General features: G+C 28.8%; 3 protein-coding genes across 6 annotated transcripts; all 3 read left to right on the top strand.

The window, feature by feature from the left end:
* The first annotated feature begins 361 nt into the window (after nt 1-361).
* LOC130668323 (sodium- and chloride-dependent glycine transporter 1-like) lies at nt 362-7,107 on the top strand. The gene is made up of 13 exons (XM_057470555.1): nt 362-884; nt 3,290-3,421; nt 4,132-4,286; nt 4,363-4,445; nt 4,515-4,647; nt 4,732-4,866; nt 4,927-5,030; nt 5,263-5,500; nt 5,590-5,718; nt 5,797-5,896; nt 6,140-6,240; nt 6,439-6,591; nt 6,794-7,107. The coding sequence occupies exons 1-13, from the start codon at nt 722-724 to the stop codon at nt 6,953-6,955; spliced, it is 1,788 nt and encodes a 595-aa protein (XP_057326538.1). The 5' UTR covers nt 362-721; the 3' UTR covers nt 6,956-7,107.
* Nucleotides 7,108-7,142: 35 nt separating this feature from the next.
* Nucleotides 7,143-19,564, top strand: LOC130668324 (uncharacterized). Of its 2 annotated transcripts, none has more exons than XM_057470557.1 (6): nt 7,143-7,281; nt 14,704-14,854; nt 17,525-17,665; nt 17,778-17,915; nt 17,996-18,142; nt 18,451-19,562. In XM_057470557.1, the coding sequence occupies exons 1-6, from the start codon at nt 7,145-7,147 to the stop codon at nt 18,601-18,603; spliced, it is 867 nt and encodes a 288-aa protein (XP_057326540.1). In that variant the 5' UTR covers nt 7,143-7,144; the 3' UTR covers nt 18,604-19,562. The 2 variants fall into 2 exon arrangements, with proteins under 2 accessions (XP_057326540.1, XP_057326539.1); XM_057470556.1 differs by lacking the exon at nt 7,143-7,281 and adding an exon at nt 8,584-9,196 and having other exon boundaries at nt 18,451-19,564.
* A 1,248-nt stretch (nt 19,565-20,812) lies between these two features.
* On the top strand, nt 20,813-24,809 carry LOC130668387 (uncharacterized). 3 transcript variants are annotated; one of them, XM_057470657.1, is made up of 4 exons: nt 20,813-20,996; nt 22,889-23,177; nt 24,307-24,529; nt 24,617-24,809. In XM_057470657.1, the coding sequence occupies exons 2-4, from the start codon at nt 22,889-22,891 to the stop codon at nt 24,804-24,806; spliced, it is 702 nt and encodes a 233-aa protein (XP_057326640.1). In that variant the 5' UTR covers nt 20,813-20,996; the 3' UTR covers nt 24,807-24,809. The 3 variants fall into 3 exon arrangements, with proteins under 3 accessions (XP_057326640.1, XP_057326639.1, XP_057326641.1); XM_057470656.1 differs by lacking the exon at nt 20,813-20,996 and adding an exon at nt 21,441-21,733; XM_057470658.1 differs by lacking the exon at nt 20,813-20,996 and adding an exon at nt 21,448-21,743.
* Nucleotides 24,810-25,156: the final 347 nt, after the last annotated feature.

A 25,156-nucleotide genomic window follows, 5' to 3' on the forward strand; every position in this document is an offset into this window, starting at 1 on the left:
AAATTATGAATCTCAGTCTAATGAACATAAATCTCGTCGCAAGGAGATTTTAACCCGCCACTATCCACTTAAGAAAAAATGTAAATAATTTAAGATAAAAATGAGTCGAGATCAAGATAATAAATTAAATCCTTTAGATTGTCCCCTTGGTAAATTTTTCCAACGAAGACAATTACACTATCACATCAATTCATTCAGTGATCAAAATATCTGTCAGCTAGCAGTAGAACCAGCAGTAACGGCAGGGCCATCAACATAATAACCGTTTTTATCACATCCTATTTGTCTGCTAATGCTCCATACTCTTTATTTAATATTATATATACTACATACTGCATAGCCGTAACTGGGGACTAGTTTGAGGAACTTGATGTCCGAGATTCATATGACAAAGAGCATTGTCAGTCGTGACAGCTCGCAAGTATCTTATTTAGTTGTTTCTCTTTCCCAGTAATGTCTCAATTTTTTCCATCAAATTGAATCAAATCAAAACTTATCATCAATTTTTGCTCAAACTATAAACTAAACTTTTTTTTTTCTGACACAAATTCACCAAAAACTTCATTTAAAAAAAAATCATCAATAAAATAAATAAAAATCTTTAAAAAAAGTGAATCGCAATGAATTTATCAAACAGTTATTTTTTATCCGCCTTCGAATTAAAAGAGTAGTGTAATTTTTTTACATACTATTGAATTTCTTTGAAAATAAAATATAAAAAATGTCTGCAAGGAATAATGAAGTTAAAGTGCGTGAAGAAAAGGCCGAACCAATTCGCGGCACGTGGGCAAGTAAAACCGAATTTTTGCTATCATGCGCTGGATATGCCATCGGCTTGGGAAATGTTTGGAGATTTCCATACTTATGTTATCGTAATGGCGGAGGTAAATTATAATTTTTTTAAATTATTTAATATATAACGTTATTTAAAATTTTAAAGAAACGTCTATTCTTAAAAACCATTTGATCTAAATTTGTAAATTGATAAATTACGCTTACGTAAATCCGCCTTTGATATATTATTACAATTACATATGTAAATTCTACATATGTGAAATCTATGTACTACTATTTTTAATCCTATTACTTTATCATAAATTTTTTATAAAATAAATCATTTAAGAAAATCAGCTACATGGTTATTTTTGATAACGTCAATTCTTCAATAGAGTCTATATTTATCATGTCATGTCAAACTAAATATTAATAACCACGTGGTGAAAGTAACGAGTTATTCATAACATTCAATTACTATTGTTGTTATTATTAGAGCCACCAAACAATTTCCTGTTGGGGAGATATTATTAGATATGATTTATTTATTTATTTTATTAAATAATTTTCCTCACATGATTTCATTGCTCAAAATTACATTAATTGTCATTTAAAATAATAACAATAATAACAACTTGAATGAAAAATAAAAAAATTGTATTTATATTTAGAGCAGTTGTATTTATACACTAATGCAAAAAATTAAAGGAGCAGAAAAATTTTATAAATTTTTTAGTGATTTTTGGAAGGCTATAACTTGGTGAAAAAAAATCGTATCGAAAATTAAAAAAAAGTATTTTATAGCTTGAAATCTCTAGTTTAGGTGTATTTTTTTCAAAATTTCTTAAAAGCTCCGATTATTGCGCAAACATGAGAAATACCGCGAGCCAAAAAATTTCTAAATTTTTTTTTTTTTCCGAAGAGCCCACGGACCGCGGAAAAATTCTTTCAACTAAACGAGTGCATACATCGTTTAGCAAATTTATTCAGCTTCAATTTGGTTTTTTTTTTAACCTCGTAGGACGATTTGTCGCAGAGATATCAGCCTTCAAACAGAAAATGATCCTTTTGGCTTTGATCTTCGATATTTCAGGTACCAATGATCGCACAGAAAGTTGAAGGGCGGCGTTGAAAACTTGAATAAATTCCCTACAAGACCTTGCCATCATTTTTTGAAAAAAAAATTTTTTTTTATTTTTTACATCCATTAGAAGAAAGTACAAAAAAATGACTTTTTTTTGTTTTTTAGTAAATCAACCGCTACTCTGCAAATATCGATAAAAAAAATAATGTTGCCAGGGACTTTTTTAGCTTAATGTACCCCCAAGACCCCTGTAAATTTTTGAATTGATCTATTGAACCGTTTTTTGGGAATCATCGATCAAAGTTTAGCTAAACAATTAAAGGAGCAAGTTTTGTTCCTTTAATTGTGTAATCATAATCAAAATGAAAAAATTTTTTTTTTTCGACTTTTCTCAAATTTTTGCGTTGGTAACTCAGCAAATGCAAGGAAATGACAAAAAAAATTAAAAATTTCCAAAAAATGTCAAAAAAAATCGAAGAAAAAAAAAAAATTGAAACTTGTTTTTTGTGTTCTAAATTTTTTTTTTGACATTTTTTGAAAATTTTTAATTTTTTTGTCATTTCCTTGCATTTGCTGAGTTACCAACGCAAAAATTTGAGAAAAGTCGAGAAAAAAAAAATTTTTTCATTTTGATTATGATTACACAATTAAAGGAACAAAACTTGCTCCTTTAATTGTTTAGCTAAACTTTGATCGATGATTCCCAAAAAACGGTTCAATAGATCAATTCAAAAATTTACAGGGGTCTTGGGGGTACATTAAGCTAAAAAAGTCCCTGGCAACATTATTTTTTTTATCGATATTTGCAGAGTAGCGGTTGATTTACTAAAAAACAAAAAAAAGTCATTTTTTTGTACTTTCTTCTAATGGATGTAAAAAATAAAAAAAAATTTTTTTTTCAAAAAATGATGGCAAGGTCTTGTAGGGAATTTATTCAAGTTTTCAACGCCGCCCTTCAACTTTCTGTGCGATCATTGGTACCTGAAATATCGAAGATCAAAGCCAAAAGGATCATTTTCTGTTTGAAGGCTGATATCTCTGCGACAAATCGTCCTACGAGGTTAAAAAAAAAACCAAATTGAAGCTGAATAAATTTGCTAAACGATGTATGCACTCGTTTAGTTGAAAGAATTTTTCCGCGGTCCGTGGGCTCTTCGGAAAAAAAAAAAAATTTAGAAATTTTTTGGCTCGCGGTATTTCTCATGTTTGCGCAATAATCGGAGCTTTTAAGAAATTTTGAAAAAAATACACCTAAACTAGAGATTTCAAGCTATAAAATACTTTTTTTTAATTTTCGATACGATTTTTTTTCACCAAGTTATAGCCTTCCAAAAATCACTAAAAAATTTATAAAATTTTTCTGCTCCTTTAATTTTTTGCATTAGTGTATATGGATCAAAACTATAATCCAATTAAATTCCCCTTATGTAGGTGCCTTCCTTGTGCCTTATCTATTGATGCTCTTCACTTGTGGTATTCCATTGTTTTTTATGGAATCCTCCTTAGGACAATTTGCGGGAACTGGTTGCATAACTGTGTTCCGTATTAGCCCTATTTTTAAAGGTAATCTTTAAAGACAATAATAAGTAATGAATATATTGTACTGTAAAAAAAATCGGGATTGAATTCTATTTAAAGCCGCATCCACTCTGATCCGGAGATTTAATTTTTAAATAAACTCCTCTTCGATTGAAATTCACTCTGGATTCAATTCGCGTTTGCTCAAAAATTTTTTACAGTGTAATGAAAAAAAAAACCCAATTGTTGACTCATAAAATATAATTAAAAGGTCATTTAACTTTTATGGAATTTTGATTTTCAAAAGTTACGATTTTTTTTTTTATTTACTTGGGAAAAAACTTTTCCCGGAAAGTCTTTTGTAAAGTAAATATACATTTACGATCACGGGTAGAAATATTTCGCCAGAAATAATTCGGCAAAAGGTCGGAAAGGCAAAATTTGGCCGAAATCACACCAAAGTCGTAGAATTTTATTGGAAGAGGCCGAAAGGGCTGAAAATTGGCTGATATTTGGCCAATAAGTTGAGTCGGGTTATTTTTAGACCCAATTATCGGCCATTTTTCAGCCTCGTGTTCGTTACCTTGGCCTTACTTCAGCCGAGAAAATTTTTTTTTTACCCGAGGTCTTATATATATTAATAACTTTCAAAAATTATACTGAAGAAAGTAGTAAATTCAAAAATAAAATAATGTGTCGATAATTGGGACTACCATTAAAAAAAAATTCTTTTAAATTAATTTAAAATAATACAGGAGCTGGTTTTGCTGTTGTTGTTGTAAATATTATATGCACAATGTACTACAATGTTGTAATATCCTATCCAATAATGTTTTTAATGATGTCCTTAAGAAGTAAACTGCCTTGGGAAGATTGTGATAATCCTTGGAATACACCAAGTTGCATAAAAGTATTTTTTATTTATTTTCAACTAATAATTATTATTATTGTGCTTAACAATTATTAATTAATCAACGTGTTCATAGATAAATGATGCCCAGTTTAGAAACACATCCAGTGTCAGCGGGATCCTGAAAAAAGTTAAGACTCCCGCCGAAGAGTTTTTCAAGTAATTCCTCATAAATTAATTGTCTATAAATTTTTAGAATATTATCAACCGGTAAAATTGATTTTTCAGCTTACATATATTACAAATATCATCCGGAGTCCATGAAATGGGTGGAATAGTGTGGCCATTGTTTACTTGTAACGTTGTTTCATGGATTATCGTCTTCCTCTGCATATGTAATGGCGTTAAAAGTGTGGGGAAGGTATAATAATATCAATACTTATATATATGTATATATATTTTAAACTAATTTAATATACATGTTGATTCACATTTAATATTTCAGGTTGTGTATTTTACAGCAACGTTTCCGTTTGTTATTTTATTCATACTATTAATTAGAGGGGTCACATTACCGGGAGCTATAGACGGAATATTATTTTATATTACTCCCAAGTGGTCTGAATTAACTAACTTACGGGTAATTAATGAATTTATAACTGATAAACAGTGAATATATAAATTTATAATTATTTAAAAGGTGTGGGCTGATGCTGCAATACAGATATTTTTTTCTCTTGGTCCCGGATGGGGTGGAATTGTTAATATGGCCAGTTATAATCAATTTAAAAATGATAATCGATAGTAAGTTAAAATAATTATTTATTTTATTTTAAATACTAACAAAAATTATGCTTTAATTTTTTAAACAAATTACACACCTCGAACGCGAAGCTCTACTGCCGCCAAATTTGATTTAATTTCCATGAACATGGCACTTACTCTCTAAAACGGAATTAGTGAAAATTTACTTTTGAAGAGTATCCTTAAAAAAAAAAAACTTCAGAAATGTACTAATTTTTTTTTTGTATTCAAGTGATTCCGTTTGGATACCGATTTTGAATTGTGGTACGAGTATATTCGCTGGATTCGTCGTGTTTTCTGTTTTGGGATTCATGTCTTACAGTACTGGGCTACCAATTCAGGAAGTTGCCACAGGTGGTCCTTCATTGGCATTTGAAACTTATCCAGAAGCACTGACGATGCTACCGATCCCTCAACTTTGGTCAATTTTATTTTTCTCAATGTTATATTTCCTTGGAATGGACAGTTGTGTAAGAAAATTAACTAAGTAATTAATTAAGATACTAGATTAGCTATAAGACATAGTACTTATATGTGTATTACTATTTATTATTTCCAGTTCGTACAAATAGAAGCAATAATATCGAGTATCACAGACGCATATCCCACATTACGTAAGCACAAACTTTTGGTTACGCTGTCCTCGCTGTTCGTTTTATTTCTTGGCTCAATAATGTTTGTAACGAATGTAATTATTTGAATACTTTTTATTGTTTTTTATTGGATCCAAATAAATAAATAAGATGTTCTGATAATTGTTTTTTAGGGCGGCATGTATCTGCTGCAGGTTTTTGACTGGTATGCGGCTTCGATTTCGGTGATATCTATTTGTCTTGCGGAGGTTATTATTGTCGGATGGATTTATGGTAATTAATTGTTATTATTGTTTAAATTTTTTTACATACAGTAACATAGTAAAGTTCAAAAAATTTTTTAACTCCGAAACAAAAATCAGTATTTGAAATTTAATAGAGCAGAAGTTTTGAAATTTTTTCGAATAATTCCTCAATAATTTATAAGCTTAAAATAATATTTAAATTCAAAGTTTTTAAAAAATTTATCATGTTGTCTATAAAAAAATAATAAACAAATTTTTAATTATTTATTAGGTTGCGACAATTTCGTCCGAGATCTCGAATTTATGTTGGGAAAAAAAATCCATCCATGGTGGCCATTCGCCTGGAAATATGTCACGCCAATCATTCTATCTGTAAGCCAATAAAAACAATATCAATTTCCCGTCTAGAATATACGTCACCTAACGTAGTCCGGTCAGAAATTTCTCCTAAAAATATATACCACAAACTTATAACTTAACACGTGTCACTAAATTTAGACAACATACAAATAAATCCCTTTTATTTTTCATTCTTCTCAACGATTAAACATATAATTGATATTCTTTCAGTTCATTTTTATAACAACAATAATATTTAATACTCGAATTACGTATCGGGGTGTCCCGTACCCAGAATGGGCAGTTTTAATTGGCTGGTGCTCTTGTATGACCAGCATGCTCTGCATTCCTGGATACGCAATCTATCATTTTATTACTGCCAAGGTAATTATTTATTTATAAATTAATTTTGTAAATTTTCCGCAGTATTTCGCAACAAAAAATAACGAATTAATGATTAGTTTTAAATTTAGTATATGAATTAAATCGATTTAAAAGTCAAAACTTGAAGTTAGTTCAATATTAGTTGAGATCAAAGTGAATATATGTATTAGTACGAAACTAGTTAATTATTTCCTGCCATCAGGGAACCTTCAGAGAAAGATTCGAGGCCGGCATAAGTCCAACTCCTGAGTGGGGACCGCATGATAAAAAAAATTTTGACGAATGGAAAAAATTCATCAGCAGAAACAACAAAGACTCTCATTCGCTGTCAAATATTAATGTCTACAAAGTCACGAATCTTTGATCGACATGACCTGATCTATCCAGCTGTCAAAAAAAAAACATCTGACGTACCGACGTTTATTTTTTCACATGTTCATCTATTTTTGTTTTAATTTTTGATCAATCAAAAATTAATTTTTTAACTTTAATGTTATAATTAATATTATTTTTAAGTGAAAATAAAATAAAAAGTACTTTATAATTTTTAGAAATGTCGAAAGTTAAATTTACAGCCAAAAAATTAAATAACAAAAAAAATATAAATAAAAATAAATTAATATTTAATTCGAGTATCGATTTATATGACAGACCATTAAAATGGTGGGAGAAAAAACCCATAAAATATGCGTAAGTAATTTTAAATAAAAATTTTTTTCAATGAATTTTTTATTTTTTTTCAAAAAATTTATCGTAAATTGATTATGAAGTTTGTAAAATGGATATATCATTACAAATTATTAATTTCATTACAAGGTATTCAAGTTTTACAATTACATTTTGATTAATTTTAAAACACGCCAATCAGCTGACAGAAAATTGCGCGATATCACGGTCATGAAGGCATTTATTTGTATGGAACTGTTAATATATATATATAAGAGTTTAGTCATACTATTAACAGTTAAATTCTCTCGTGCTCATTGGATTCGCGGGTTGAATGTAAACGGAAAATACATATACGGGAACTAAAACTACGACGTAACCGAGACGAAAACGGAAAGTACGAGTGAAGAGGCGCACCGAGTAGGAACTTTAGCACGAAATATTATTCATACCTCTACTGTGGAAATCGATGCTCTCGGTATTCCCTACCTATAGTCTATACTATGCGCTCTGTATATAAAATAAACATTTTTAAAGTTTCTTGGCTTTGAATTAATCACGCCAACTTTTTTTATTGAAACTAGCTCCCAAGTGTTTCAAGAGCTTCTAAGTACTTATATAAGAAATTATTTAAGATATTACTTTGTTGCCATTGAAATTTGTTAATTATATTATTTTAATAACCCACCCACCTTAAATTAATTAGTAAATTAATTACTCAACATCTCATTACTTACAAGTCATCTTTTTTTTTTTAAATAGACTTCGCTATTCACAATCACCCGCTAATTTTTTAGCGACCCTACTTAACCCGGTCTTCGGCAGAATATCGAAAATCAAAATTCATAATCGCGGCTCCATAAATTATTTGAAAGGAAAAAAAAATTACCATACTCATTTTACAACTGCTCTTATAACCGTCTGAAGTGACTCATGGCAAGCAAACACTGAAAATATTAAAAACATATTTTTATTAGTCTCCGTCTTCTGGTATCGAAATTTTGCCACGCGATTTTCTAGCACTTGGGTGCTGTTCAACCACTTTTATATGCATATATATATACATTTGTATAGACAAATGGATATTGATTATATATCTAAATAATAAAAATAGTAATTCACAGCATAGATATATTTCTGCACGCAGAGATTGTAAAGAATGACAAGCAGTATCGCGTGCCCGCGACTGGTTGTCATGTCGAGTTGTCTCTGTCTGTATCATGTCTATAACATTAGAGTGTTTACTGTACACATATATGTATATATGTGCGTAATAGTATTAATAAAACAGTAGTTGTAGTTTAGTGACTGGATTGTAGCCTTATTTGCTGTGAATTGCCTGTCGAGGGAGTTACCTGTTTCTAAAGTCTCACTTCTGATTACTTTGTTTGTGTGTGTGCTTATTTATAACTACTTTTGTAGTAGTAGTTGCTGTGGTAGTTGTAATGGCGGTAGTAGTAGTAGTAGTCGTAGTAGTAGTAGTAGTAAAAGCAGTTCAACGAAATTTAAAACTTGTTGTCTTACTGACTCGTAAGCTGATTCTCGCGCGACTACCCGCGCTTTCTTTTTCTTTCAATATCATTACTGTGAAATAAAGTAACAGAGTACTTATTACCAGTACTTAATTGTTTTTTATCGTTATAAAAGTTTTAAAAGTGTAAGGACCAATAAATTTGAATAAAATTATTTTTGGGGTAAAAAAAATGAGTCAGACATTTGGAGAGGGATTTTGGGCAACTGTTGAATTACTTGTGGGCAACATTAAGGACAGTGGGACGGTGAGCCCTTTTAATGATGACATTGAGGATTGGCTGGACACGATGGCGCATAAAGTTAAGCAGCAGCGGGAACGTGCGAGAAGAAAACAGAAATTTAAATCGAATTTTAGTGAAAGTGATGACAGTAGTAGTTTTGGCTATGGCTCGTCGATTGACTGCAGGTATTATTTAGAGTATTTGTGTACTTATTGTACTTTTAAAAAATGGTTTAAATTTTCGTTTGATTTTTAATGGAAATTGAAGAAAATGAGAAATTCAGTCATTTTTTCAAAATTTATTTATTTTTTATAGAAAAATCAGGCGACATAAGGACAAAAAAATAATTGGTTGGATTCTGAGTACGCGAAACTTTTCACTCTCTTTATAAATTTTGGGCGGAATGGGGAAATTAAACAAAAAATTTTTTTATATATTTTTAACAAAATCAGACAAAAAAGAATTTAGTAGAAAATGTCTTCATAATAAATTACGATTTGAAACGATTAGAAATTTAAAAAATTTCAAAATTAGGATACTCCATTTTACCCCGCTTTCAAATTATCACTTAAATAAACGAAGCAAATTGATATTCACTGAGATTGAAACTTTAAATAAGAGTTGATAAGGATAATCTGAATATCAGATGGCAAATTGCGAAAAAAAATGATAAGTAGAAACATCAGATGTTTAGTCAGACATCTACTGTGCAAAAAAATGCTGCTTTACCTTACAAACATAAAAAAAAATTAGATATTTTATCTTAGGACAATAACTACATCAGAATACGTATGAACTGAAATTATTTTATATTTCGAACCTCTTGCAAAGAGTTTAATGACTCGAGGTCATTAGTTATCAGAAAAAAGCCAATAAATCACTGAGCGTCTCTTAAAAATTATCAACATATTTCTAAAGTCACTGACTTCATATGATGAGTAAACCAGTGCATTATAATCAGAGAAAAAACTTAAACGATGTTCATTTATACCAGAGTTCAACCCTCCGAAAAATTATCTCCTTATTTCTGGGTGATTTACTCTCTGATAATGATTGCATTAATAAGTATTTTCTTATGAGTCGGGGAACAACTCAACGAACTAGGGGAAGAATGAGCTTATGAATGACGGGTCAGAAAATTAATTTTTTTTCTAATCAGACCTAACAACCTGTTTTGCTTATAAGTATGTTCTTACAATCTCGTTTTATTGAGAAATTTGATAATCATTTTGTTTCATATAAAAAAAAAATTAATTCTTATTTAAATTAAATAGAGTATCAAAAAATTTTTTTAATTCAGAGAAAAAAAATTTTTTTAAATAATGATTTTTTTTTAAGTCTTCAATAAAATAGATGTGGAACTAGTATCGAAAGTGACAATTTTCGTGACATGAAAAATAACATATACATATATGTAGTCCACAAAAACACTTGATAGCAGTTACGGCACATGAAATTTTATTATGTATGAAAAGCTAGTAAATGTCACTTAACTCTTTCAGTAAATTTTACTACTCTTCTATTCGGGTTCTATTTTTCTAGATTTTTCGAATTGTACGTCATATATATTCCCAACAGACGATAAAAAAACTCTTTTCCAAATAAAAGACAAGAAATGAGTAAATAAATCCCAATTAAAACTATTTTAATCCATTTTATTTAACCGATAAGAATATTGATGAACTAAAGTTAAATTGTTTTTTTACATCACTAAAATCTACTCTGTCAATTATTATATTCATTATTGTAAGTTCATTGGTCTTAAATTGTTCATAAACCAGGACTTCCGCTTTTGACCTTAATTTACTTCCGCCCCTAACAAATATATTCAATACATTATAATAAATATACAAATATAATTCTGTCATAGTAATATTTAATGACTTGTAGTATTTTTACTCCATTCAATGATTTCGTTTGAGTTTTTTCACCACTGACCATACCACAATAAATATATAATAATTAAACTTCTATTTCAACCGCGGGGTGAACAACTTTTACAATAACTTAATATTGAATTCTTTACAAACTTCCATTTCAACTTATTCTAGGCGTTACTTTTCCCCGAGCCTTAAAAATAGATTTTAAAAATTTTTCCTCAAAACTTGTAGTGGAGAGTAATTTATGGTATTTTTTATTTCATCATGAATTTAGTGTCAGAAATAAACGCTTGTATTTTATATCATAATCATATATATAACAAGTATCAATGTCACTTGTTGAGTGTCATAAATTCAATATTAAAATTAATTATTCAGCGTATTGTAAACTACGACCACGCACATTTCACTATCACTCAAAAGCGGTATCATCGATTGGCATTAGTCAAAATTTGATTTTTTCAAAATATTAAAATATATAGACTGCAAAAAATTTACGGAGTGAACACAGATTAAATCTGGAGTGAATTCGGACTGAATACGGATTGGATGATTGTGCATTTACTCAATTCTTCGGAGTAAAATTCACTCCGAAGGAGTGTTTACTTTAAATTGAAACTCCGAATCGAAGTGAATGCGGGCTTAAATAAAATTCAGATCACTTCAAAATCACTCCACTGGAAAAGTAAACTCCCTACTAACTCCGTATGCAAAGTGATTTTTTTCTGAAACTTCGAAATTCCAAGTGGTGGAGTGAATTCAGATTTAAATGAAATCCGTAATCACTCCGAGTTTACTCTTGAATTTTTACGAAAAGCAAATTATCGAATTCAAAATTTTCGATTTCGAAAAAATTTTGAGACCGATAAAAAAAATATTGGGATCTAAAGTATTTTTTCCTGAGCTTGATAAATATGAAATTGAAAACTCAATGTAAAAATATATATCCATAAATTTTAAATGAAAAAATACAATTTTTCCTCCTACGTACCAAAGTTACAGAGCATGAAAAATGAAATAATGGAACTACAAATAAATAATATGTCCCACTGAGTGATGCTTATTGCAAAAGTTGGTTTTATAGAGTAGACATATTCCACAGGTGCAATTCCCATACCTAGAAAGTAACTGTCGTCATTACCAGATGCGATACCCACACGTGCAATCGATATTCAATTCCCCTATGGCACTTACCCTCGATCATACTCCACTATTCACAGCTATCTGTGCGCTTCTCGAAACATAAATTAATTTACATAAATTGCGTACATCCATTTAGATGTTTAACTCATTTAAACCTTGTACTGTTTTAATTACTTTTTATCATTAATTAATGCCCTTCATTTTATTATAATCTATCACATATCATTAATTATTATATTATATAATTATTTATTAGGATATTTCAGTCATAAATCCATTAATTATAATTCCGTTTCAAGTTCAAATACAAATTTTAATTGATTTATCAATTTTAATTGGACCTTTTACTCCTCATGTATAATTAAATCGCACTTTAATTAATAGGCTAAGCTCGTTAATGGATGACAATAGTAGTTATTATTATTATTTTTATCAATGATCGCTGTCAAAAAAAAAAAAACAAAAAAAAACGAGGAATTTTCAAAGTTGGGAAATTTGAAATTTTGAGTTTATTTTTTTTGGAATTGAAAAATTTTAAATTAGAAACACTTTTTTTGTCTTCAAATGCATACTGGGTATCGATATGACCCAGTCATAGAAAAAAATTCACAATGTGGGGTGAAATCCCGGGTCAAAAATAAAACTTGATTCAGGCTCGCTTCGCCTTATTTTCTTTTGAAGTTATCGATTTGCCGACGATTTTTTTATATGATCTCGACTTTTTCGACTTAAATTTAATTTTTTTAAACTTTTTGAACTTTTTTCATCTTAGTTTCAACTTATTCGTCTTAACTTTGAGCACAATAGTCATTCACATTACTTTCGACTTGCTAAACCAAGTCGAAAAAAAGTTATTTATTCGCCTTACTTTCGCCTTAATATATAAAAATTATTTCACCTTAGTTCTGATTTTTTCGACTTATAATTTAAGTCGAATAAGTCTAAACCAAGTCAATTTCGACTTGATCTTGACTTTTTCGTCTTAAATCGTGACTAAGTAAGCCAGTTAAGTCTAAACCAAGGCGAAAACTTAATATATTTCATACCTCCGTAAAAAAAGTCGAGTTTGTCTTGCGAAAAACGGCTCCAAATTTCGACTTAGTAAACCAAGTCTAAATCAAGTTTTATTTTTGACCCGGGATGGATCCTGTTAAAAAATTTAATTTTTTTTTATAATTAAAATTTTAACGCGACTAGTGATTTTGATTGAAAATTTTTTTTAATTTAGAAAAGTTAAATTCAAACTTGAAAATCGTCCGAATTCGCAAGTTCCCTATACGGAAAATTCGGAAAACTTTCCTACTGACATACACTTACGATACATCACATCAGTATAAATATTTTTTCGTAGTTTGTCACACTCGGAACTATGATCCGGTGAGAGACACCGTGCCTCTTTTCAGTTGGTTCCACCTAGTTTACCACCACCACCACCACAGCCATAAATATACAAAAATTTATCCATTTATTTTTATTACTCTCGTAAGCCTGACATTTTCCGCTCTACATTGTTCGTACTCCTGTAACTAGAGTTGTCATTGCTGATGTTTGTCGAACAGCTATTTTGTATGCGACCTTACATGACAATCGTACTGTCAGGTAAACGAAAATATAAAATTCAGTTATACGAAGTTCATATCAACGTTTGCATCATGGTCGATCTCCACGAATTTTTATGTCTTACCTGGTGGTACGTTCTGACTTAAATAAAAAGAAGAAAATTATTATCACCCTCAGTTAAATAAATCACAAAAAATTTACTAAAATAAATTATTCGAATAATTAAAAAAGTGTCGGGCATCAATTGCGAAAAAAAAATTTTAATTGCCAAATCAATTGATAAAAATTAACTCTTAATCACGCGAGTAATAAATAAAAAATTTTATCTCCCACTTAAATAATTTCTGTTACGGACATGTGATAAATTTAAAACGTCAATTATACAAATCAGCCTGTTCACTATTTTATCTCACGATGAACTTCAACATGACATCCAATCACTAACTTTAATTATCTCTCATACTGTTAAACTTGTTAATCTAAAATATAAAAAAAAATTTATAACTCAACATCACACATGAACTAGACCAAAAAAAAAAAATACTACGGAAAAGTTAAGTCTCAAGTGCCATAACTCAAAATTTAAAAGACGTAATTACTAAATTTTAGTTAGTTAGTGCCTCTCGATAATTTAGATGTTTAATTGAGGCATCAAAAGCAATTAAACTTGAAAATTTATCCAGACATTAGTGGCCTTGGAAGTATTCCCAAGATCCGCCAACACAAAATCGTCTTTTATTTTATTTTATTTTTTTTTATATTCATATCAGTCATTCTCTCTCTCTCGCTCTCCCTCTCATTCACTGGCGCTCGGAAATTTCTTCAAGAAGTTGTGATGTGGAGCACAAATGCAACCTCACTGCAAGTCACGAAACCTTATTTTAGTTGAATTTACATCCGACCCTTATACAGTTCAGTCAAACTCGGCAGTTCATCCGATCAAGACTATTGATAACATAAATATATATATATAGATTTATACTGTCTATAACAATGTGCAGAGATACGTGTACTTTGTGTTATTTTATAAAATGTTTAATTATTTTTTTTATTTTTATTCCGGATTTTTAATTAAATGGGAGTAAATTTTACTGTGGTTTGTTTTATAGCTTCAGCAGTCCGCAGGTCAGGTCTCGGCTGGAATTGTTGATGGGAAGTAATGTGGTGCGATTGACTGATCGTAAGTATATGCTCAGACTGATGGCTAAATTACGACAGGATTTTGAGAGCAAACAACTCAATCGCATTGAAGAGAGAAAGGTAAATATCGTCTATTAAATTATTAAAATTTTTTTTTTAACTTCTAGTCAATTAAATAAATTATTTAAATTTATTTTTAAGTAAATTTTATAAAAACTTTTGAAAAGTTATTTTAAATAAATTCTGTAAGAATTTTTTAAATAAATTTTATCTTTATTAATATCTCGGAATTTCAAATTGTAATTTTTTTATTTTGAAAATAATTAAGATCGAAGTTTGGAAAAATATTTATTTAAGAAGAGCTCGTAGTTATTTTTGTCCAAATAATTCTCTTAAATAGAAACTATAGGGCAAAATAGAAAACGAGAATCGATGTACTGGTCTATGATCTAGAAATCTGCGTTTTTATATTTTCAAAATTTTCGTTTTGTTCAAGAGAAAAATGTGGGCAAAGTGTCCGTTCACTCACTTGAAAGAGACAGAAAAAAAAGACCTGAGTCTTCTTAAAAAAATTGTCAATCAATTTTATTGAGATCGCTGTCTTTAATTTCTGACAAAAAAAAAACTTAATACCCGGTAAAAAAATTCGATATTTATGGAGGAATACATTTCCAATTCTCTCAACTTATAATTGAATGCCACAAAAAATTTTAGCCTTTGTGGGCTTTAGGGATTTTAATTTCAGCCAAAAATTAATTTTGCAAAGCCATTAACGCTTCATGCTTTTAACCCCATCTACGAAGTTAATAAATTAAAATCTCAATAAAAATATCCTAGAAATTCATATAAAATAAATCAAAAATCGGCGAATATAAAAATAACATTAAAATTCAAATAACGACATATTTTTCGAGGTCAAATTTAAGAGTAAATATAATAAATTACTCATATTCTATAAATCGATAATCGGTTATATAAAAACTATGCAGTAGATAAATAAAGTAAAAAATCCGAATATTTGAATTTATAAAATAAGTAAATAAAATAAAAATTTAAAAATCGCATGAGTCGGGGCCATTTTCTCGCGTTTTGTGCCCCATCTACTAGGCCTTGACTACAACCGTCATTTTGTTACACCGCGCAATCTCGACTCGCGAGTATGTGCCCGATGAAACTTTGTTTTAAAGTACATATATAAATATATAGACAAACTATATAATACATAATATAACAATTCAATGCAATATAGTATCGGAATCGCGTGTCGTTATCAGCACGAAGGCTGGATGAATCGGTCGCGCGACTAAAAATCGACATTTTTACTTGAAAGCTTCAACTTATAACACAACTATCATCTCATGCTTATCAGTAACTTTGGGGTTATTTATCTACCCAATAAATAAAATAAACAACACACACAGGATATAATTTTCCGTCACCCATTTCTCCTTATGATAGACAAATAAATGTATAGAGATTATTTTTTATGCACGAATATCACCAATTGTAATACAATATCTGATGGTAGGCGATAATGTAATCACATGATATCGCTATAAATTGCTTATAGTGTTCAGACAATTTACAAATTTAATTTAAACATGCAACTGATGCTTTTGTTGAGCATTTCATTTCAATTCCTTCGGACGCGATACGTTAAAATTACAACAGACTTTTTTTTTTGAATTCCAATTTTCTATTTGAAGAATAAGTGACAATTTTATTGAACCCAAGTTGTTTATTTTTATAGACAGCAAACAATAAAAAAATTATATAAATAATAGGTATCATGGCTCGATGATGACACTAGTCAATTAACAAAAATAGCCAGGCACAAATTGCACAGTTTAACACGTTCATGGCTCTGTAATAACTTGATTGATTCGTATTAGAAAAGACTACAGTTTTTTTTTCGCTTACATGTTCAATGAACTCAATTTTTTATTTCACTGACGCGTCTAGCTGACGCCATTTTTTTTTCTTACATACAAGAAGTTTTGATAAAAAATAAAAAAAAAAGTCGTCTTTGAAAATTTGGCTCATACTTGATTATTAAATTGGATCGTTCGGAATTTACTCGGTTCTGTTTTTGAAAAAAAAAATGATTTTACTTTCATACATTTTAAAATGTCACTTACATTATTGTTGCACAGTAAAAAAGGATTCGTCAAAATCAACACATATCGTGTGTAAAACAAACGTTTTACACTTATCTATATGTTATTTTAACATTTTGTGTGTCTCAAAAAAAGTTACACACGTATATGTTGAAAGTAAAAATTTTCCAAGAATTCTTTTGTGATTGTCGACATTATTTTTAACATATTTTGTGTGTTAATTTGATATTAACATATAAAAAGTGTTACTTTCGAATAAAATGACATTTTTAAGTGTTAAAAAATCAATCGATTGCGACAGTTCAAAAAAGATAATTACTGTGTGTTAAATTGACACACAAAAATGTTAAAAATTCAACACTCAGAATTTTAACACAAGTTTTTTTTATGAGTGTTAATGTAGCAGACATCAAACAAATTTAAAATTATAAATAAATATATAAAATAATATTTAAAAAAAATTCACTTTTAAATTTTTTAATTTTTCAAATGTGCATTTTTTTTAAATTTAATTTTATTAATTATTTTATATATTTATATATAATTTTAAATTTGTCTTATGTCTGCTACATTAACACTCATGTTTTTTTTACACTTTGACGATTCGTTTTTTGCTGTGTGTAATTAAAAAAAAAATTTTAATGTCTAATTAATTTACTCATTTGACGTTTAGAATAATGAGCTGATGCGGACGAAAATGATGATATTGAATCGTTTGATATCAGTGAATGAAGCTCCTGCAGAAATACGTCAGTATCCATTATTCCAATTGTATCTCTACTGTGACGCGATAGTAGAACAGAAACGTAACAAGGTAAATATTGACGTTCCATGTATTCTATACGAGCTCTACCAATTAATATTAATAAATATACATGACCTAGACGTTTTTTCCCTTCATTGATCGTAACTGAATTGTCTTATAGCATTCATCCAAAAAGCGTAAAATAGCATCGTCTTTGTACCACATTCTCTATCCAGACGAAAATTCCGATAAAAACTCGGATGAAGATGACAAAGAAATTTATATGAAACGTGTTTACGTCGACGGTATTCCTGAATTGGTGAAAAAAAATTCTAATCCGGACATTTGTCAATTAATTTAAAAAAAAAGTTCTGACGTAAATTATTTTTAATTATCAAGGTACCGCTGAGTGAAGAGGAAGTTTTGGAAGCTAAACATGAATTGGAAGCCGTAAAAGATATTGAAGACGGTTACACATTGACGCAAAAGGACTACGATCGGCTTCATTACGAAACCGATGCAATAAAAGAACTTCGTAAGACTCAGGTACATTTACGTCAAAGTGTTGAACTATTTGTACGATGTAATTTAAATTAATGGATGGTTAATTTAGTTTAATCTTGCGTTGGTGGTCTTTATGTCAACACTGTTTCCGTACACCATTTATTTAATTATTTCATTTTATTTTCTTTGGTGACAATGATAATAATATTTACTATTATATATTTTAACTTTTACTTTCTGCCTTCATATAGTTAATTAAGGTTTAAATTTCAGTAAATAAAGTTACAAGATGTCGCTCAGAGCGATGAAAATAAATGTTATAATGAAACTAGTTATTTTATTTTCAACAGAAAGTAGAAGAAATGTACGCGAAGGCTCATGATATTCTTGGTATTCTGTATTCGTACGTGGACATACGTACCGAAGTTAATAAAGTGTCAAGCTCGTCAGCAACCATAAACCAATTAGACGACACCCGGAGTAAACAGAAACATCAAGATTAAATTAGCAGTGTCATTAATTAATCAAATTAAATAAAATTTACGCAATGGAAAAATTTTGAAAAAAATTCGAGGCGGCGGTAAACTGGCCCAGAATTTTTAAAAAATTTTTTGTATTTTTTTACTTTTTACAAAGAGTGGGTAAGATGGTCAGCAGAAAATTTTTTGTGAAAAATTTCTTTTACGAAATTTAATGGTTAATTTTGTTTTTAATTTTAAGAGACTCCTGTAAAAAATTAATGTAATTTTAATTAAACGATTGGAAAATATTTACAATTGATTTATTTTGCAAAAAAAAATTTGAATGACCATTTTATCTCAGCTGATTAATTTTATCCATTTTTTAACAAAAAAGAAATTTTTTTTTTAAATTCTTGGAACCTCCGTCTCTCCCTCGGACACGGATTTTATGGGGGTTCATTTTACCCCAGTTTTGAGTTAAAATCGTATTTTATATATTTTTCGATTTTGTTATATATTGTACGCAATTAAATCAACAGGTTTAAACCAATAAATATATATATATATACAATTAAATTAATTTATGATTTTAATAAAAGTTACCTATAAGTATATATATATATTTGAGAAATAAAATAATTAAAGTGATAACGTTATCACAATTATTATAAATTAATTGAAACGTCGGCGTGATTGTCGCGGATAGGAACAGTACGCCAATTACCGCCCAGCAGTTATAATAAGCAAAATACCGTAGGTGTAAATGATGTACAGTTCAAATAAATCATATTCATATTTTATATTCAATTTCATATCTTCTATGATAATTTTAAAACGAATATCAATTTAATAATAATGATAATAATATCAATCAATGATTCATATGTTAAGCTGTCATGTTAATTTATCGACAATTCTATGTATTGATGTAATAAAAATAATAGTGATTTACAAAATTTTAAATCGCTCTGGAAAATAATTGTTGCGTTAATTTATTCAATACTTGCACAAATAATTTTATGATAATCATAAAAAATAAAATATTTTTAAATAAAATTTTATATATTAATTAAAAATGATATATGTTATATACTTATGATATGTTATTTATATTAATAAATATATATCATCACGCAAATGATCTAATTTGTAAAATATATTACTCCTAATTTAGTTTTTTAATTACCAATAAATCAGTGCGTTATTACTTTGACCTTTGAACTCTTTAATTTCAAACTACGATTAGTTATCTGTAAATATAAAATGAGAAATATATATTAGGTGGCATTGCACACACCCACACCCACACACACAAATACACACCGTAAACAATAGGAGGTAAATTCGGAGTGAATATTAATTTTATTTAAATTCAAATTCACTCCAAGGATTTCACTTCAGATTAAATCCGCGTTTACTCCGAAAATTTTTTATAGTGTGTGGAATAAATATACAATAATAAATACGCACAATAAAATAAATATTAGTCGGGTTGGAAATCACTCATGTAAAAAAAAAAAAATTGATAGAGGCAATCAAAGTGGGTCTGGATTAACTTGTTGACGGATTACTTTGTATCTTAAACACAAATGAACTTGTTATTATAATAAATATCGGTATACCGATAACTTGTGATAATTATGTATCAGCAATGATTGAATTTTAATTGATAAAAAATTCATTTTTTCCTTGTTTTCGTTGAACTTTAATTTTTATTTCTTGTTTGAACTCAAATTTCTTGATGTTTCAGAAATTTCATCGATAGAAATTACAGTCGTTTCTAATAAGCCCCAGCCCCGCCTTTTTTTTACAGTCGGTTTGATATTTCAAAAACATAAGGATAGAAGTAATTTTATAAATTTTTTATTACGGAGATTAACAATAATTATTAATTTTTTTAAAACCTTGGTCATCAATTAAGAAAATATTTAATTCAACGAATAAATTTATTATGAAAATTAAAATTTATGGATTCACGTCGTTAAAAATATAAATATTTATTATGAATAATTATGGCTCGTTAAACTAATGTGTGAGTAAATTTATTGTAATTTTTTTTGTCGTGGGTTGAAAAATGTTAATCTCGCTTTGAGAAAAGCGGCCGAAAATTACGCAAATTTTTATATATATATATATTTACGCAATGAGTACAGTATCTACGGTGGTTATCTCCGTTTCAACCCCCTCTCCAGGGTTGTATGGACATCCTATATAAAGCGTCGCAATGCTTATAGAGCGTCAGAAACTCCACATACCCCAACGCAATCAGTTATCGTTTTAGAACGGGTCCTCATTGTTTGGTGGCAAAAATTGTTTATTTTTAAAAAATTAACTAATATACAGACTTTTATAATCGACTAAATTAACTAGTGTCTCTGATTTTTTTTTTAACTTTTGTGTCAGCAGTTTCATCTTGTCTTTAATATATATACAAGGTAATAATATATTTTTGAATACTTGCCTTGAAAATAAAAATAAAATGATATATAATCATTTATAGTTTCATCAAACTTGATATTTAATTATACATCAATATATATCATACACTCAGATAAATGTTGAGGATTGCAGCAACTAAAAATTTTTCTGAGCATATATAAATATATGAAATATAAATTCATATTTAATCATATATATTTATATGTACGAGGGAAAAAATTTATGTTCATAATATCGAATTTTCCACATTTAATTATACACTGAAAAAAATTTGCGGAGTGAATGTGGAGAAAATGATTTTTCATTTTATTTAATCGGCGGATGCAGATTTAAATAAAATCCGCGATTTTCCGGAGTTTTGATGTTGAAGTAAACTTCCCTATGGAGTGAATTTAACTTCAAGGGGATGAAATAAATAAGAAAACATTCACTTCGGATTAAATCCGCGTTCACTCTGCAAACTTTTTACAGTCTAGCGTTGGTCTTTAATTGGAGACTAATGTCTTTTTATTTTCCAAGTTAATTTTATGTAATTAAATATAATCATCGCATGGTTTATTTGTTTTTCTTTACATGATATTGATGTGCGAGTTCAATAACTTTTGTGTGAGGGTCAGTGCACCGGAAACAGTTCAGGTTCCCTATTAATTTTGAATAAATCAGGACCAGCCTAGGATCAGTAGACCATTCATTAGTTCTGATGAAAATGCCGACCCTTAGTCTAATAGAGCATGTGAACATCAGTTTGTATAACTAACATTAATTACGTTTTTAATTATTTAAAAATTTTTGTAATTTTTTAAGAGGATAATTACTGAACTTATGGTTATAAAAAATTCAAAAATTGACTGGAATTGTAATTTTAATCTTAACACAAACGAATAATTATGGGTAGAGATATGGGTTAGGGTTAGATAGGAATTATGGTTAGAGATCAATCATGAATGAAGTAGCACTCGAGCAACAAGTTTCCGTTCGTTGTGTTGGAAATCCGATAATTTTTATCACAAGTTCACACAATAGTCTACAGCTTAAACAAACCAGTTTTGCTTTTTTTTCGCTAGTGTCAATTTTCTTTTTTTTTCTTTCAAACAGATTTTTTATCGGTCTGAAGAATTTTTTTCATTCACGTAAATCTAATTTCTCAAAAGTTTCGATCTACATCGATTTTTACATGCTTACTAAAAACTTCTTAGTTCAATATAAATTTATAAGATCTTCAAATTTATCAACTTTCTTTTTTTAGATTCAAAAATTCTATTTGAAATAAAATTTCAAAATTTTAAATCGGTCTTTGACCTTTCCTCAGTTTTTTTATCTTCATAGATCCCCAAAGATTTTATAATCCCATTATTTGGATCTAAGATCTAGATCTCCTTGGCTCCAATTTTCAAAATACTAAATTCAAAAATTGTAAATTACTTTGCAAATTTAAAAAACTTCATTATTTTAATAAACTTTTTCCTTTCATGTTTTCGAAATCAAAAATTTACTTGCAATTGAAAAGTTAACAAAACCAAATTTATCAAATTTAAACTTGAATTCAAATTCAGTTGAATAAATTTCAAAATTTAAATTCAAATTAAATATTGACAAAGTTGAAATCAAATACCTCATAGTGATTAATTAAATAGCAATAGGCATACAGAGATAAATTTAGATCAAAGTTTATCAACGGGAATAGTAGAATGTTTGAAATAGAGTAATCACTTGATCGTTATCTTGCACCCTCTCTAATTTTTAATTGCTGGTTAATCATGACATGAAATCCTGTAATTTGACCCTCTGATAAATCATCACCACACAAATCAGAAAATAACAACCCAACTAACCCTCTTCTGAGTACAAACAATAAATTAATCAATTTTTACCGACTTTTGTTTTCCAGATGTACCTTCTTTTTCCTCTGGTTGCGACACTGATAAATGTAGGGGTATCATTAAGCGAATCAGTGGAATATCAACAAAATGGAATACTATCACCATCTATAAATAGAAACCAAAACACCGGTTTTATAAATAACAGCAATGATTTGTCCTTAAAACTTAAACAAAGGGCTTTAGAAAATTTAAAAGACCATTCAAGCTGGAACAAATTTAATTACAAAGTTGAACAAAATTTCCGGGACATTCCCACTCATACTGAGTCGATCGATGACTCGCTGTTTGATTACTTTGGTAATAAACAATTTCATTGTTTTATTTCTACTTTCATTTTTTAATTTAGTAACAATAAAAAAATATTTCCAATTTTTTTTTTCATTCATTTGTTACGAGCAGCGGAACGAATGACATTAAGAAATATTTTACAGTGCAATGAAAAAATCCCACGCGAAAAAATATTATTGTTTTTATGTGTGTTCTCTTACATTTATTACGGTATTGTAAAGACATAGGTCAAATGTCAAAGATAGTAATAAAAAAAATGAGGATATATATAGACGTTGTTGGATAAAAAACGATAAACGTAGAAATACTATAGAGGAAACTTGAATTGACGTTACTTCGATGGCACTCATTAAAATGATGTTAAACAGACAATAAGAGCTTTGAAATCACGTAAAAAGCAAATTTATGAAGACATTCGATGCTCCCTTTGATATCATTGTTTGTTGATGTGTAATTTTTGTGACATCTTTTAAGAATATTCCGTTACATCAATTCTATATTTATGTTTACGTCAATAATGTGCTTTGATAACGAGTCTTTGAATCACTTACCGTCATATTTTAATAGGGTATTCATTTTTAATAACTACTGCGGTATAGTTATTTTTAATATATATGAAATACTACAAATTTATTCTGACCATCGCATTTTAAATCTGAAATTAATTAGAAACTTTCACATTGAACAGAAATAAATTTATTTGAACCCGAAAAATTCGAATTTTTGTGGAAAAAAAATGGGATTTATTTGAAATGAAAAAAAATATTTCGGGAAAGTTTCATGTCGGGCATCAAATTAAAGCTTAAGGTCAATAGATTTCCATAATACGTTTTTATTATTTTACTGGTTCAAAAATTCAATGGAAGCTTCGAAAGTATGTCTTCATTTTAGAAAACTAGAGACAAAAAATAAAAAAAACCGTGTCTAATTAAAAAGCTCTTGATCATAAGTGTCTATTAATTACGAAATTTGAATACTGAAAAAAAATTTATTTAAATTTGGTCATAAGCGAAAAAAATTCAATGCAATTAATAAATTTTTTTTCCATTTAATAAAAATAATATTAATGCTGCTTAAAATAAGTAATGAATTTTAAATAAATAAAAAAAAAAAATATTTTTTTTTTCCATTACCTCAGATGACTCACTACTAAATGAACCGGACGAAGTGATGATAAGTCAACTGTCAAAATATCTTTCGTCACTTCTAACCCAGCCGAAATGGGAAACACCGTTAGTGATTGTCGAGGACCCGATGCTCGACGAAGAGAGTGAAGACTCAAGTGAACTTGACATGATGCATTCTGTTGACAAGAGATCGAGATACTATCGCCGCTATCCATGGAAGCGTCAACACTTGAGGTAATTCATTGTCAAACAAAACAATAAATTTATCCGTTAAAATAAACGAATGAAAATTAAATTAATTTTCTCTTTTACAAAACGTAGATCTGGAAATTCATTTGATTACGAGTCAGTACGTCTCTGCACTCCTTCACGAGAAGATGTTTTGCAATTATTAGTCGCTCTGCACGATGTACGTCAGGGAAATAAATCACGGACTGTTAACTTCTGCAAAACTCGGCGACCTGTCGGCAAAGTCTTCACTAATATTCGATTCCTCGGTCGTAGAAAGTAATTATTTTATTAAATAAAAATACCAAGAACTTAAACCTCTACCGCATTGCAGCTCAAATTATTTATTTATTTATTTACTGTACGACATTTATTTATTAAAGTACCTGATACCACTGCGAGACAAATCAATTTTATTTCACTTAAAATACTCATTATGTTAAATAAAAATTTTTTTAGTTATAAGTGCAATGAAAAATATTTTTGTATCGTTACCTATAGCAAATATTGCACTCCTCTATCAATAAAAAAAAATGTGTGTCTAAAATTATTTTATTTTAAAAATATTTATTATTATTCTCTATATACAGACAATTAAAAATTAATAAATAATAAAACTGCTGTAATGAATAA

The sequence above is a fragment of the Microplitis mediator genome, chromosome 5 (genome assembly GCF_029852145.1).
Source record: "Microplitis mediator isolate UGA2020A chromosome 5, iyMicMedi2.1, whole genome shotgun sequence".
Taxonomy (NCBI): domain Eukaryota; kingdom Metazoa; phylum Arthropoda; class Insecta; order Hymenoptera; family Braconidae; genus Microplitis; species Microplitis mediator.

Excerpts from the sequence above, each read along its gene's own strand:
- LOC130668324 (XM_057470556.1), top strand. The coding sequence starts at position 8,961 with ATGAGTCAGACATTTGGAGAGGGATTTTGGGCAACTGTTGAATTACTT. Across the intron at positions 9,197-14,703 it reads GGCTCGTCGATTGACTGCAG|CTTCAGCAGTCCGCAGGTCA; the intron begins GTATTATTTAGA and ends TTTGTTTTATAG. Across the intron at positions 18,143-18,450 it reads AAGAACTTCGTAAGACTCAG|AAAGTAGAAGAAATGTACGC; the intron begins GTACATTTACGT and ends TATTTTCAACAG.
- LOC130668323 (XM_057470555.1), top strand. The coding sequence starts at position 722 with ATGTCTGCAAGGAATAATGAAGTTAAAGTGCGTGAAGAAAAGGCCGAA. Across the intron at positions 4,287-4,362 it reads ATACACCAAGTTGCATAAAA|ATAAATGATGCCCAGTTTAG; the intron begins GTATTTTTTATT and ends ACGTGTTCATAG. Across the intron at positions 6,592-6,793 it reads ATCATTTTATTACTGCCAAG|GGAACCTTCAGAGAAAGATT; the intron begins GTAATTATTTAT and ends TCCTGCCATCAG.
- LOC130668387 (XM_057470656.1), top strand. The coding sequence starts at position 21,701 with ATGAAAATGCCGACCCTTAGTCTAATAGAGCAT. Across the intron at positions 21,734-22,888 it reads CCCTTAGTCTAATAGAGCAT|ATGTACCTTCTTTTTCCTCT; the intron begins GTGAACATCAGT and ends TTTGTTTTCCAG. Across the intron at positions 24,530-24,616 it reads TGGAAGCGTCAACACTTGAG|ATCTGGAAATTCATTTGATT; the intron begins GTAATTCATTGT and ends TACAAAACGTAG.